We start from the raw sequence: 14,620 nt of genomic DNA, 5'->3' as shown, positions 1-14,620 counted from the left end.
GTACTTATCAAAGCACTTTGGATAACTCAGGGAAACTGTTTGTGTTACCACTGAAAGTTGAAACTCAGGAAACTGGAGTCACCGAAACTTCACAGTGGGTCCTGAATGGCCCGCAGAAACAGCGCGCCCCACCCTGTTTTATCCGCTCCAGGTGACACCCAATCAGCGCAGCGCTCGGGGCCGCGCCCAGCCTGTATCGGAACTCGCGGACGCGCTGCAGGTAAACCAGCACAGGTGTGTTGTCCTGCAGTTTGAAGGAGACTCAGCAGGACTACACAACCGTAATCCCAGAGGAAAAGTTAATTAAGCCTTAACTGCTGAAAATGGAGTAAAAACAGGCGAGAAAATCTGAATGATCAACTTTTAGAGAAGTTTGTTCTCACCTCTAGTTTTTTTCCCGCTTTTCTGCTGCGAAATTGGATGGATTAATTAAGTTTTATATCAATTTGGACTACTGTGTAGTACTGTGGGCTTTTTTCCCCCCACGATGGATTTAATCATTGCCAGACGAACTGGAGTTTTACTCATTATTTTCACATTTTTAAGTCTCTTGTGTGGCTCCAGTGGGGAAATCCCAGCAAAACCAACCGGCACTGTCACGATCCTGCCCCCGGTCAAGCCCGACAATGGCCCCCAGGCCTTTCCAGACGCGGAAAAGGCGAATTTACCAGTGTTTACAATGGATTACCCAAGAATACAGATCCCATTTGAGATCACTCTCTGGGTGCTGCTGGCTTCATTCGCAAAGATTGGTGAGTAACACTAACATATGGTCATTGTGGTGATTTTATTGACACTGAGATTAAAATCTAGGTGATTATTCTGTCAATAATAGGTGTGACCTTTTCATAGAGGATGCAGGTGAGCTCATTGCTGGCTGAACTAAAGTTACATCTCTTTTCTCAGGTTTCCATGTGTACCACAAGATCACCATCTGGGTGCCAGAGTCTTGCCTCCTGATCAGCATTGGACTGATAGTGGGTGGCATCATGCACTCTGTCCATGAGGAGCCGCCTGCTGTGCTCACCACCAATGTCTTCTTCCTCTACATGCTGCCCCCGATTGTCCTCGACTCGGGCTACTTCATGCCCACCAGGCCTTTCTTTGAGAACATTGGCACGGTCTGTTCCAAAATCAGCCAAAACAGATTCAACTTCCTGTTCTGCTATAAACACAATCTGACATGTTCTTTCTGTGTTTGCAGGTGTTGTGGTTTGCAGTGGTGGGGACTCTGTGGAACAGCATTGGCATCGGCATGTCTCTGTTTGCCATTTGCCAGATTGAAGCGTTTGGCGTGCAGGACATCAACCTCCAGGAGAACCTGCTGTTCGCCACCATCATCTCGGCCGTGGACCCCGTGGCCGTGCTGAGCGTGTTCGAGGATGTGTCTGTGAACGAGCAGCTCTACATCGTGGTGTTTGGTGAATGCCTCTTCAATGATGCCGTCACTGTGGTGAGTGAGCAGAGTCAGAGGCTACGAACATGTGTTTGAGTTTATACAGATAATCTTTGTGGCCTTTACTCTCAGCCGAGGCTTGCTGCAGCATGTTGGGTTCCTCTGGATACCTCAGGGCTACTGCTTGTTATGAAAACATGCAGCAAGGTGCCGTTACAACCGTGTCTTAATGTGTTAGTGGCATTTCACTGACTAAATACATCTTGAGGTGCAGTCAGGGGCCCAGCATGTCATTTGACCCTTACATGGAAAGAGAGAAATTAAAAGTGAGTTGGAAACCTTGCTGCACATCTAGAGTTCAACTTGGAGACTGTTGTGACTCAACCTACCATTAAACTCACAATATGTAGTTTTCTGCTACTAGGGGTCACTCAATCAAACTAATCTAACAAAAGATGGAGTTTCAATAACGTTTCTGCTGCACCTGCAGTCAGCTTTTTCTGTTTAAGATTCCTTCAGTATTCATCATTCAGGTTCTCCCCCTCTTCAAACAGACTCAGTGATTATAAACCAGTAAAAACAGTGTTTCTCTGATACTAATCAGCCAAAAAAAGTGCTTGCTCAGTTTTATTTATCTGAAAACTTAAGATCCGGACATTTGTTTTTTTTTTACTGTGACGAGCTGATTTGTCTGCAGTGGTTTCCTCCTCTCCAAAACAAACTGACCAGGTGATGAAAACCCGAAAAAAACACGTAATAAAGCAGTTTCATGTTAAAAATCTATGTTTTTTCTACTGCTGTTTGGCAGACAGTTGCTCAGTTCGTTTCTCTGAAATATGTAGCCTTGTTAAAAACCAAGATCTAAAAGCTGTATCGTAAAAATGTTGGATAAACCTGGATAAAACCTCAGTTTATACCTGAGCTTCTGGCAGTCAATCAGAAGACTGACAGGTTCAAAGGAGATATGATGCCATAGACAAGCGACAAATTAAACTGACTGTTACCCTGAGATAATTTAAATACACAACTCAACAAAGTGTACAACTTGGGTGTAGTTATTTTAGACATTTTAAACTTGGAAATGTTACATATAGTATTATACCTTTTTAAGACGCAGTTTGGACGCTTTATTTCAAGAGTGCTATTTTATGAAATGGCAGATCCGGTATCGTGTCATCTGGAGCTTTTCTATTATTTTTCTAAAGACTCAGCTCAGGTTTCATCAGATACTGTACAGTAAGTTCACTCTCTTTTCTGGGTTAGTATGCATGTATGAGAAAAAAATATCTGCACTGGAAAGATTACTGAACAGAAAAATGAAAAACTGTGAGTGAAGTAATGTTAGAGACATGAAACAGTTGTGTCCACAGGCCAGAGTCTTTGGAAGGTTATTTGCTCAGATGCTGCCCAACCAGTTTCTGAGGTCAGTGTTGCATTTGTCTGTGTGGGCGGAGTTAACACGTTCACATCATTGTCTGAAACTTCCTCATGCTCAAATTCCCCCCTTCACCCTCTTCTTATTGTGTTCAAACACACCCACCCTCCTACAACAACCTGCTCTTAGCTTTGGCGTGGCGACCCTTTTGTTTGGGACACAGTAGCGGAGCTGAGGCAGAAAGTGAAGACAAACATTTACCCAGGAGACAGATGAAGCCCAGGTGTGGACAGCAGAGAGTTGCAGGATTGCACCCATCAAACATGATATTATATTTGCCAAACGTAGAAATACATCCGATAAGCAATGTGGTTAGTAGTTGAAAGAGATGGGGGTGAGGATGGAATTCCAGAAGGATCATATATTAAAACTGGAGTCTCGAAAGTTTCTCTCTTTACTGAGTCAAGGGCTGACCTTGTCTGTCAGTATGCAAATTTACAACCAGGAACTGTTGACGGTGTACTTTATACATAGATCTGCTTTTAACAAATGTTAAAAAGGCTCCTGTTTGCCTAGTCTTTGAACGTTCAAAGGCTTGTTAACCTTACAGTTTGACAGGTTCATCCCTGAGCTGAAAATCTCTTTAAAGGATAAGTCTGAGGGTATTCACTATCAACAAATCAGATGAAATTATCATAACCATGAATGAACAGTCATTGTCTGACAAAATGTACTCTTCTGTGCCACAGAGCTCTTTTGTTATCCAAAAAAACGATTAAAAACACATCAGTGAGCCACACTGCTGCACTGGCTGACATGTTCCTCCATCGTTACTGTATTTAGAGTCCACATACATCGTCCTGCTGCGGTAAATACTTGGTAGCAAATTTGTGTCAGCAAATAAAATAAAAACTGTGCCCAGCTGTTATAAGTAAATAAGAAAAGTTAAATGTGTTGACATCTGATTTCTGACTAATTGTAGTGGGGCTTAGTTCCACAGACAGGCTTGGTAATTTGGAAAGTATTGCTAGAAGGACTGGTCTGGTTTTGGTCTTTCATGGAGTTTGCTATCAGATCCTATAAAGGTGCGGTCAGCAATTCGAATATAAAGCAGTTTTTCAAAAGTCAAATTCAGCTAATCTCTAATCAAGGTCTGTATCTGTTTATTCTTTGTGTGCACTGAAAAAAAATTGCAAATGGGAAACGAACAGACAATATTCCAGCCAATACATTCATGCTCGGGAGAACAGCCATGGGTGTATCAAGAGAAATACAGTATGAGCAAGATGAATGGTAAATCTGGCTTCTGAAGGAGCACTGACAGGAGCGGAGTATTTGTTTAGGTGTTGAGTTCAGATATCAACAATCTTTCTCTAGAATTGCTCAATCCACCTTTACAGAAGCCTGTACTCAGTAGTTATACGTATTAAGGAGTTGCTGGGAAACATACTAGCCATTAATGATTGCCTCTGAGCACCTTAAAGAAAATGTTAAATGTGCTTTATGTATGGAGTCCTGTCTTTGTAATATTTGTTTTCTCTGAAAATGTGTTTTAATGGCTTGGTGCAGTCAGTCAGACAGCAGACGTCAAACAGCCACATCACCATGAAATATGCAGTGAGTTTCCCTTGTTCTTTGAACAGGAAGAAAAGAAACAAAGACGATAGCTCCGGCAAATTCTCTTTTTCCGTGAGTCAGTCGGTGAAATGAGATTATCAAACTGCAAACAGTGCAAAGTAAATATTTCAATAAATCACTGTTATCTGCAACTGTGTCATTAGAGGCTGCGGCCCCTGACACCACCCATGACCTGCTACATGGTGTTAGTGCATGCAGAGCTGCACAAAAGAAGACTGTCTGTCTGATCATGTGTATGTGTGTTTTCAGGTGTTGTACAACATGTTTAACTTCGTGGCGGAGATGCCCGTGGTGGAGCCGGTGGATGTTTTCCTCGGGGTGGCCCGGTTCTTCGTGGTCGGGCTCGGTGGAATGGGCTTCGGCGTCATGTTTGGTTTCGTGGCCGCCTTCACCACAAGATTCACCTCCAAGGTCCGAGAAATCGAGCCGCTCTTCATATTCATGTACAGCTACCTGGCCTATCTGGTGGCTGAGCTCTTCGCCATCTCATCCATCATGGCGTGAGTAGATTTAACTCTTAAGGTTCAAATATTTAACCCTAAAAAACACCCAGAAAATCAGCTGTTTCTTTCTGCAGCATCGTGACCTGCGCTCTCACCATGAAGTACTACGTGGAGGAAAATGTTTCCCAGCGTTCCTGCACAACCATCCGCCACGTGGTCAAGATGCTTGGCTCCATCTCAGAGACGCTCATCTTCTTCTTCCTGGGAGTTGTCACAATAACAACGGAGCATGAGTGGAACACGGGCTACATCCTGTTCACGCTGCTGTTTGCCTTTATTTGGAGAGGGCTCGGTGAGAAGAGGGCAGGGGGTATCTGTGTCAGGTTGGAGGTCAGGTTTTCGTTTGTCTTGGCATCTTTTGGTCTTGTTGCAGGACTAAAGGTTCCCTTTAGAGTATATCTACACTAGTGTTATGAAGTTATGTTTTCAATAATGGGTCCACAGTGAGTTTACACTGTGCATGCACTCAAGGATGGACATGAGCAGCATGATTCACATTGTTTGATGCTTTTAAACACATACTTATTTATCTATTTATCATTTTGGCAGGCGGAACAAGCTGCAAGCGTTAAGATATTACTACTTTATAGTTAATGATGAACATAAAAGAATGTTATGCCCAATATCCACTCACCTTCTTGCTCTGGTTTGGTCTCCACCAACTCCTGAAGGTAATATTGGCTAAATTTAGCAGCTAAAATTTTAACAGCAAGTTCCTGAAATTGTCTGTCTGCTGTTCAGTGCTGTATAGCTAGAGCATATTAGGTTTATCAGAGCCTTTTATAGCTGCCTGCTGCTGGAAACAAGGTTCTTGAGAGGGAAAGTTAAGTGGCCATAAAATAAAAACAATAAGCTGAAAATTGCAACAAAGTTCAACAATTCTCTCTGGAACCCCCTTCACATTTAACTGTCACATGATTAATTTTCAATATAATATAATATAGTATTAGTTTGTGCTAGGGATGCACGATATTGGATTTTTTGCCGATATCCGATATGCCGATTTTTTACAACTCATTTAGGGAATTACCGATTCCCGCACAACTAATACCCACAATCAGGGCAAATTTGGCCAATTTCCCAATTGAAATAATAAGTAAACATAACCTGTGTTAACTGGGAACATGTGAAAAGTGCAACTGTACAGCAATTAAACCCAAATTGAATAAAACTACATGTACCTTACAGACTGCTGCTTAAATTCAAATTTAACTTAAAACAGGAGCCAATATGTTACGGCTCAGACTACACTGCACAATTCTATGAGCTACAAACAAGACACAACAGAGAGGTGATGTGCAGCCCATTATTTAATGAGTTTATTATACCGGCGATAGTTCATTTTCAAGCCAATATCGGTCGATACCGATAACGTGCCGATAATATTGGCATCCCTAGTTTGTGCTGCTTTAAACTTAAATTACCATCCTGACTTTTTCCTCTTCTCTCTCAGGTGTCTTGGTGCTGACTCAGATCATTAACCCTTTCCGCACCATCCCATTTAACTTGAAAGATCAGTTCGGTCTGGCCTACGGTGGCCTGCGAGGTGCTATTTCCTTCGCCTTGGCCTTCACTCTTCCTGATACCATCGGCCGCAAGACGCTTTTTGTCACTGCCACCATCGTTATCATCATCTTCACTGTGTTTCTACAGGTAAGAGGGCGTTTCTGTGCTTTGTTATATGTTATATATTCATGTTTTGTCTTAATTTGACTAATTGAATAAAAAAGAAACAGACTCCTTGTTCTGTGTTATGTTTGAGCTTCTTTTGAGCTTGGAATAGGCCGCATGATTTAAAATTCAGATCTGAATTTATTTAATTACCTAATAAGTTGCACACATTTTGGATACAATAATCTTGCATGCAAACCAAATGTCAGATTGAAATCTAACAGCCACTAAAACTACCAGAATAGCATTTTGCTGCTGCATAAAGGACTAGGATTCTGTATCTTTTTATTTAATTAATGTCCTGATGTCACGATAAGCACATTGATGATATATTGTCCCAGAAATAATTGCGGTAAACTATATTTCTGTCAATTTAAGACCATGTAATGCCATTGATATAATGATAATGAAGCAGCGTGACCAGAAAACACAGCAATGTTTTATTTGTTCATTTGGCTTGAGCACTGTGAATAAACACACGTCCAAGTCTAATAATGCTGGGGAAAATCCCTCAGTTCATGTAGGTTAAAATGTTGGAGACTTTTTTTACGTAAACATGCTATGTTGTACAATATACGAGCCTTAATAACTTTTGATATTGATATTATTGTGAATCTTTCCGATCTTTTTTTTTTTTATTCCAAGTCTTTTTATTGAGGTTTATGCATATGAGGTAGTGTACAAAGTACATACATTCAGAAATATAGATGATCGGCAATAATACAAATACAATATAAACATAAACATCACCCTCGTTCCAATAGAGCCCCATCCCTGCAACAACATTACTGTACCATTCGACAACCTAGTCCAATCTTTTGACTGTCATTTTATATTTTAAAGTTCTGCTAAATCTTCTTCCCTCCTCAGGGCATCAGTATTCGACCTTTGATTGAGTTCATCAACGTGCGCAGAACAAACCGCAATCTTGACACCATCAACGTAGAGATTCACTGCAGGGTAAGCTACAGATTTGAATGTGTTGGTTAAACGTGGTGGTATGTCTTTCTGTGCAGAGTGTTAACAGTGTTGTTTCTTTGCCCTCAGCTCATGGAGCACACCATAGCTGGAATAGAGGACCTCTGTGGACAGTGGAGCCACTTCTACTGGAAAGACAAGTAAGAACTTCCTCTCTCCTCCTGCTGCTCATTCTGCTCAGCAAAAAGATTTATTTACAACCTGTTACCACAGTGTGTGCACATTACTGACTTCCTCTTCAACTGCTCACTGCGTCATAGTCTAAAGAGAAAGAATCTGTAGTGAAACTGGAAGAGAGGTGGCAGTTTTAATCTACCTGCTCTCAGTTTCCTTCTTTATTGTTTTGTGTGACGATGGTATTGTTCACTGCCGGACCGTGTGGGAATGTTGACAGCTAATCACATTTTGGTGTCATGTTCAGCAGTGACACTGATCTTTTTCCTCTTAAAGCCCTGATATGTTTAATAAAGTTCCTCTGTTGATTTTTTTACCCTGATGGTTTATTAGTATTTACATTAAAGTATTATATTACAGCAGAATTGTAGTATTTTTTATGTTTTTGGTCCATTGTTGCTGCTACAATTAATGATTGAATTTTCTCCTTCCGCTTTTAACTTGATTTACTTGTGTTTATAGCTATGTGTTATAAGACTGGTAACAATTTTTAAAAGAAAAACTCACCATTAACTGATGTGGGAGCAAATATAGCAATATTTTTTTTAGCTGAGATGAAAATAGACCTTTTTCTGTGGTCTGTTCACCAATTTTTCATCGGTATGACTATGCAAAGGTACTCAGAAGGCTGCTTTCTTTAAGATATAACTTTATGAAAGTATATTTAACACATGTTTAACAATGTTTAATACATTTATATATTGCACTGATATATCTGTTTTGCTTTTGTATGGAATAAAAAAATAAATATTCATTAACTACATTGACATAATACCATCATACAGGGCCCACAAGGCCCCATGTATTGGTTTTTGATTTTCAATTTGATTGCACACACTTTCATCCTGTAATTTTCTCTGCTTTCACTTCTCCCTTTACCTTCTCTTCCTTGTAGCTTTGTTTTTACAAGCTTCATGATTTTCTCGTGAGACGGGTATCTCAAGAATGCAGATTGCAAATTTAATGTAACAAGTGAAAACATGATGTGAAAAATTACCTTAAGAACAGTCAGAAAGTGAGTTTGTTTTGGCTTCGTCCTCTTAAGGGTAAACAGTGGGACCATGACCCTGCTCTTCCACATGGCCTCCATCCTAGTGATTGTGTTTTTTTGCTGAAGACTAGACTGAATGCAGAAGGCTACTGAAACAAGCAAGACTCTCAGATTGCTGCAGCACAGAGCTGACAGAGCAGGAACGTTAGCAAGTGTCTCCTGATGGATGTGGGTCAGATTTAAGCTCATCACCAGCTGCAAATAAAAAAAATAAAATCAATTTAATTCAAATAAATACTTAAAAATAACTACAATAGGATATGCAGTTACACTTTACACAAAGCACAAAGCACACTTTACATTAAGCATGAAAAACAAATACTAGCACAAAATACTGCCCACAAATGTAAGTTAGCAGACCAAAAAGTTGCAATAAAATTTTTTTTAAAGTGCAAAAATTCCCCTCGAACATATACAATATTTGATACTATCACACAAATTAGTATTGTTTGTGTAGCTAGGGCCTTATATAGTTTATTCTTTGTGTAACAGACCTCCATTGTTGTCCAAAAACTATTAAAAACACATCAATGAGCCACTCCAGCTGCACTGGGTGACATGTCCCTTTATTAGAAACACATTGTTGTTTTTAATCTCAGATATCCCTGTTAAACACAAGCTGTCCATTCTAACCAGTGTAATCTCTTATTGTCAGATTTATGAAGTTCAACAATCGAATCCTGCGAAGGATCCTGATACGAGACAACCGTGCCGAGTCCAGTATTGTGGCGCTGTATAAGAAGCTGGAGCTGCAGAACGCCATGGAGATCCTGGACACGGTGTCCGGAGACATCAGCGCTGCTCCATCCATTGTCTCTCTCTAGTATGAAACCTTCATCACTGTTGTCTCTCTGTTTCTGTCAATCACACCACCTCATTGTTAGAAATAATTTGTTTTCTCCTAATGTCCAATTTCATCTGTCTTTTAGTGAGGAAAAGAAAAGCTCTGCTAAACCTAAGAGGAAGTTCATGGCTGGTGACCTGAAGAACATGCACGACATCCTGTCAAAGAACATGTACAAGATCAGGCAGCGGGTGAGAGAAACAATAATGCTGCAGAATAACAGCACAGCATCCATCTTTTTTCTCTTTCTGTTCTTCTCTTATTATGCATCACAGTGGTTAAACCAAGTATATTTTATTTAAGTATCATATTTCAGTACTTGTTCACTTTATACTTCTACTTCACTGCATTTCTGAGGCAAATAGTGTATTTTGTAATCCATATATTTGACAGATTTCAGATGATAATTTTTACTTTTAAAATGTATTAATAGTTTTCATGACTATGTAGGGTTCCTTATCATGTTTCAGCTGTATCAGTATCAGTTGTTATCGGTTCCACCAGTTCCCTCTAATCTTCTCAGATTCTCTCAAAAACGTAGGTAAAAAAAATTAAAATGTGCCGTTTGATTTACTTTTTTCCTCTCCTATTAATCATCATGTGACCCCTCAGATTTATTATGTGACCCTGAGGTTGGGAACCTCTGGACTAAACTACTGGACAGATAATATAAAGTAGTTAAAACTAGTTCCACTTCAAACAGCTAGAGCAGTAAAATGTTGCATAAACACTGCTGCAACAGTATTCAAAATCTAAATCTGATAATACGTGTTTGTTTATTAAAGTAGCAGTAATTCAGGAATGGAGTGTTTTTTCACAATATATTGTCAGCACTTAAGAAAAGGATCCAACTTCTTCTTCCTGCAGCAGTGACCACTGCAGCAAACACAGACAAGCACTTTGCTCCCAGAGAGCTGTTTATCTGAGTAAAGGCAGAAAGCTTGCACCAGTCTTCATGAATTTGCATTTTGCTGTTGTTGCAGTAAACTTCTTGCTGCTTACAGTACATACATCACTGTGAAATCTGAACTCTTGCCGAGATCGACAAACAGCAACTCATGTGTGCTCCTCTGGAAAGATTTTCCAGCTTCTAAACTAAACTGAAGCCATGTGCATCTTCTTTCCAAAACACAGTAGTTGTGATATCATCTTTGTTTTTAACTTTAAAAGGAAGCAGCAGCTTCTTTGACGCCTTACTCGCAGAATGTTGCACCAACCCCAGTGCTGTTTTGCATAGCCACTGGCTGCGGCCAGCGGTACTTTTCCATTAGTGACATGACATCATCACCCACAGAGACGCTTTGATGTGCAGACAAATAGGGAGCATGTGCTTCTGTTTGCCAGGAGACGAATTGTCTGATTATCTTAATAGCAACTCTTTTAAAGTCTCCCACACAAACACAAAACCCCTGCGTCACTTTCTGTCTCTGATGGTACTTGTGCCCTTTTTAAACTCGTAGAACTCGAGTAGTTGCATTTAACAACAAATGTGTTTCTATTTATGTGATACATTATTAAAAGAAAATGTGGTTACACTGTTTATGACAGTCATGTCTGTAGTGCATAATAAGTTATGACTTCTTAGAAAGTGTTACCTTAAATTAGAATTATGATGTTTACGGAACAATTTATTACATGGGCTAATTTTCTGTCAAACCTCTTCGGAAATAGAAGCATTTTGTCGTTGTGAGACACTTCTCAGAAGAAGAACAATGGAAACCTTTAGAGCTACTAAAATGTTTGTTTTCGGTCTAACTGATAGCTGCAGGACAAAAAGATCTATGTTGACAGTGACAGTACACTACATGGAAGAGGTTAGAGTGGCGGCTCATAAAGTCCAAACAGAGACGCAGACCCTTTCAGTTCAGACAGGTGTGGCCAGTTTTGGTTGAGTAATCTGAGCTTTAAAGAATGCTGTCTCCTCTCAGAGCATTTTAATCGTATATTTGTCTGTCAGGTGAGGCTACCTTCATGTGAAATTATTGTGACTCACTTTTGAGTTTATTAACAAGGGAATATGTGAGTTGGAGTAAATGAGTAAATGCCTGTAAAACCTATGGCCGATTTTAAAATAACCACCTAAAACCTGACGCTTTTCTGGGAATTCGACAGAAGTGTCAACACCTACTAAATAATAGATTTTTCTGCCTCTGTAGCAGATAGAAATTAAATTCAAAAAGTATTTGTGAGCTTATACCTGTGGCTTTCATGAGAAGTTGAGTTTATTTGTCCAAACCTTCAATAAAGTTTTTTTGAAAATCAACGTGTTGCATTGCTACACTCCCACATGTATTCTGATGCATTTCATTGGCCAAGAGACCGAAAATAGGTGGAAAAAACTTCAAATACTACAAAACAACTTATCTGCTTTCCTGGCTTTAATGGTAGAAGAACACAACAGCGCCCCCGGTTTTAACGGTAGAAATGTGGCAATGCTTTCCCGACTTAAATGGGTTAATCTTGTATTTGTACACTTTTTTTTAATGTTATCTTGAACCAGACGGTGGCGTACACAACTAAGCACGCCCTGCCCAATGACAGCCACTCCAGAGAGATCTTGATAAGACGCCACGCCAGCATCCGCCGCAGCCTCCGACCAGGCAGCTTTCAGTCATCGGTAAGCATGACGATCTGTAAATGTGGTTGCTACTGCCTCCAATTGCATTACCTGCTACAGACAGTACAGCGTTTTACTTAGAAGTAAGGAAGTGAGCACAATGAGATCAAAGAATCCCGTATGAAACATGAGATTCACTTTCTTTATCCCACCCCTTATTCATTATTCTCCCCTTTCTCTCTTGTTCTTTCCACTCTGCTGTTTTATTCTCAGGTGGTGCCCAAATCCCACAAATATTTCTCCCTTCCTGCTGGAAAGAGTCTGGACTCAAAATTCCCTCCTGCAAGGCACAGCTATACAGGTGAGCTTCTCAGGCTAACTTTAACCACTTAACATTAATTCTTCCCTTCTGATTCCCCCTGAAGTAGATTTGTGGTTTGAATATTCATTTTAAGAGACCCTACTGGTGAAAAGGGGTACAAGGTTTTGCAAATGGATACCAACATGAAACTTCTCTAGTTGAATCCTAACACCAAGACATTTTTTTATGTATCAAGTTTGTTTTTTTAATTTATGTTTAAATATGTCAATGAGGCATTACATTACTGTGTACTTACTTGGACACATTATCGAGATAAAAAAAAAGAGAAATCCAGCATGTTTTTAGGAATAAAATGTTTTAAAAATCACATATGATGTATAAACAAATTTTAAAAAAGTATATAGATCAAAATTAATCTGGAAAGTTTGGTCTATGCAAGTGATACTGAAGTGGAGATTTTTGTCTGTGTGAGAAAATAAAAATCACAACAAATGGTAACATGTTACCTTAAAATAACCTGAGTTGGTTATTTAGTTGTACATAAAGAAAATTAGTTTTGTATTAGGCTACAACGTAATATTTTATGTTCATGTTTTTATTTAATTACCAATTTTTATGCTGAATTATGTAAATGAGGGACTACCTATTGCTAACTTCGCAAATTTCGGAGAAATCTCAACATGTGAATACAGAGTGTAGTTAAATGAACATCTAAATGTGTATAATATTCAAACCCAAGAAGGAATTTTTTTAAGCCTTTGTAGAATTTCCTCTTTTAACCAAGTCCTTTCCGGAGTAACTTACATTCAGTTGTGTGACGGCTTTATTCAATTAACTTCATAATCTCTTTATATTGTTACCTTCTCCTTCACCTGTCGCAGATGATCAGGAAACCATGTCGGAGGTTGCCTACCCCTCCAGACGCTCTCGGTTTGGCCAGCCGGCACGCTCCTCCTCCAGAGCCATGATGCCTCTGCGCAGGCTGGACACACTGACGGAGGCGCCCTCCGTTGACGTGCTGAATGAAAGCTCAGGGGAGGAGCGGGGCGGTTCGGGCCGTGGCATGTCCAGGAAAAAATCCTCCTCTAGTGACTCCCACATTCCTGCTCCTCACCGTCGTCTCCACTCCTCCGGCGGCAGTGACAGCGGCTCAGCTGATAACTTCAGAAACGTGCATCGTGAAGGAGAAGAGGAGCAGCAGCCTTCGTCTCCACCTCCAGCCTGGGCAGCTGAACCCAGAGACGACGCGACACGAAACCCTCTGCTCAGAAGGCCTCAGTGGAACCCAAAGAAGATATAAAAGTTTCCCTGGGCTTTCAGGAGCAGCTGGACTGCCACAGATTGAGACTCAGGTTCTCAAGCAGATCCAGGGTCTCTACATAGGACCAAATAAACACTGGAGGTCCATTAATCTCTTATTAGAGGTGAATCACCCTCCGAAGTGAGGGAGCTGTATATGAACTGTGAGTCATTCTGAGCATTTTTATCCGTTTAGTTCTTTCATCCATTCACATCAATGTGATTTTAAATACTTATCCTTTGCGAAAGGTTTTTAATGACGATGTCATTTAACTATTTTATTTTTTAGTAATTATTTCTCTTATATTAGATGTAAATATTGTGTTTTTTTGTACTTTATTCTGTGTGTGTGTGTGTGTGTGTGTGTGTGTGTGTGTGTGTGTGTGTGTGTGTGTGTGTGTGTGTGTGTGTGTGTGTGTGTGTGTGTGTGTGTGTGTGTGTGTGTGTGTGTGTGTGTGTGTGTGTGTGTGTGTGTGTGTGTGTGTGTGTGTGTGTGTGTGTGTGTGTGTGTGTGTGTGTGTGTATGTGTGTATGTGTGTGAGAGAGACAGTTGTGAAGATGCAAGTTTTGTATAAAGGCCAAATTAGTTTAACATGAGGAACTATTGCTGTGCAGTACAAAGTACTCTTGGAAAACACTGGAGGCCTTCTGTATGTCTGTTACACTGATGGGACATCACAAATCTGGGCCCACTTAATCTATTTTTTTTTCTTTTTCTGTAATAAATTTTCTATGTTGTTGAAACCATTCAATCATCAATCATTCTCAAACCATGGATACAATGTTTTGAATTTTTTTTTGAAAGAACCAGC

General features: G+C 40.1%; 1 protein-coding gene across 1 annotated transcript; it reads left to right on the top strand.

Moving 5' to 3' along the window:
- Positions 1 to 254: 254 nt before the first annotated feature.
- slc9a2 (solute carrier family 9 member 2) lies at positions 255 to 14,555 on the top strand. Its single transcript, XM_059343068.1, has 13 exons — positions 255 to 752; positions 907 to 1,121; positions 1,205 to 1,453; positions 4,659 to 4,909; positions 4,987 to 5,204; positions 6,366 to 6,565; positions 7,454 to 7,543; positions 7,631 to 7,701; positions 9,442 to 9,609; positions 9,716 to 9,821; positions 12,131 to 12,247; positions 12,461 to 12,548; positions 13,391 to 14,555. The coding sequence occupies exons 1-13, from the start codon at positions 488 to 490 to the stop codon at positions 13,807 to 13,809; spliced, it is 2,457 nt and encodes an 818-aa protein (XP_059199051.1). The 5' UTR covers positions 255 to 487; the 3' UTR covers positions 13,810 to 14,555.
- The last annotated feature ends 65 nt before the right edge of the window (positions 14,556 to 14,620 follow it).

The sequence above is a fragment of the Centropristis striata genome, chromosome 10 (genome assembly GCF_030273125.1).
Source record: "Centropristis striata isolate RG_2023a ecotype Rhode Island chromosome 10, C.striata_1.0, whole genome shotgun sequence".
NCBI classification, from domain to species: domain Eukaryota; kingdom Metazoa; phylum Chordata; class Actinopteri; order Perciformes; family Serranidae; genus Centropristis; species Centropristis striata.
Note: the sequence above shows the minus strand (reverse complement) of the source record. Positions and strands in the feature narration are given on the sequence as shown.

What these genes read in the sequence shown, in the direction of transcription:
- slc9a2 (XM_059343068.1), top strand. Translation starts at nt 488, where the DNA reads ATGGATTTAATCATTGCCAGACGAACTGGAGTTTTACTCATTATTTTC. An exon ending in TCTTTGAGAACATTGGCACG is followed by an intron (nt 1,122 to 1,204) that starts GTCTGTTCCAAA and finishes CTGTGTTTGCAG; the next exon opens with GTGTTGTGGTTTGCAGTGGT. An exon ending in ACGTAGAGATTCACTGCAGG is followed by an intron (nt 7,544 to 7,630) that starts GTAAGCTACAGA and finishes CTTTGCCCTCAG; the next exon opens with CTCATGGAGCACACCATAGC.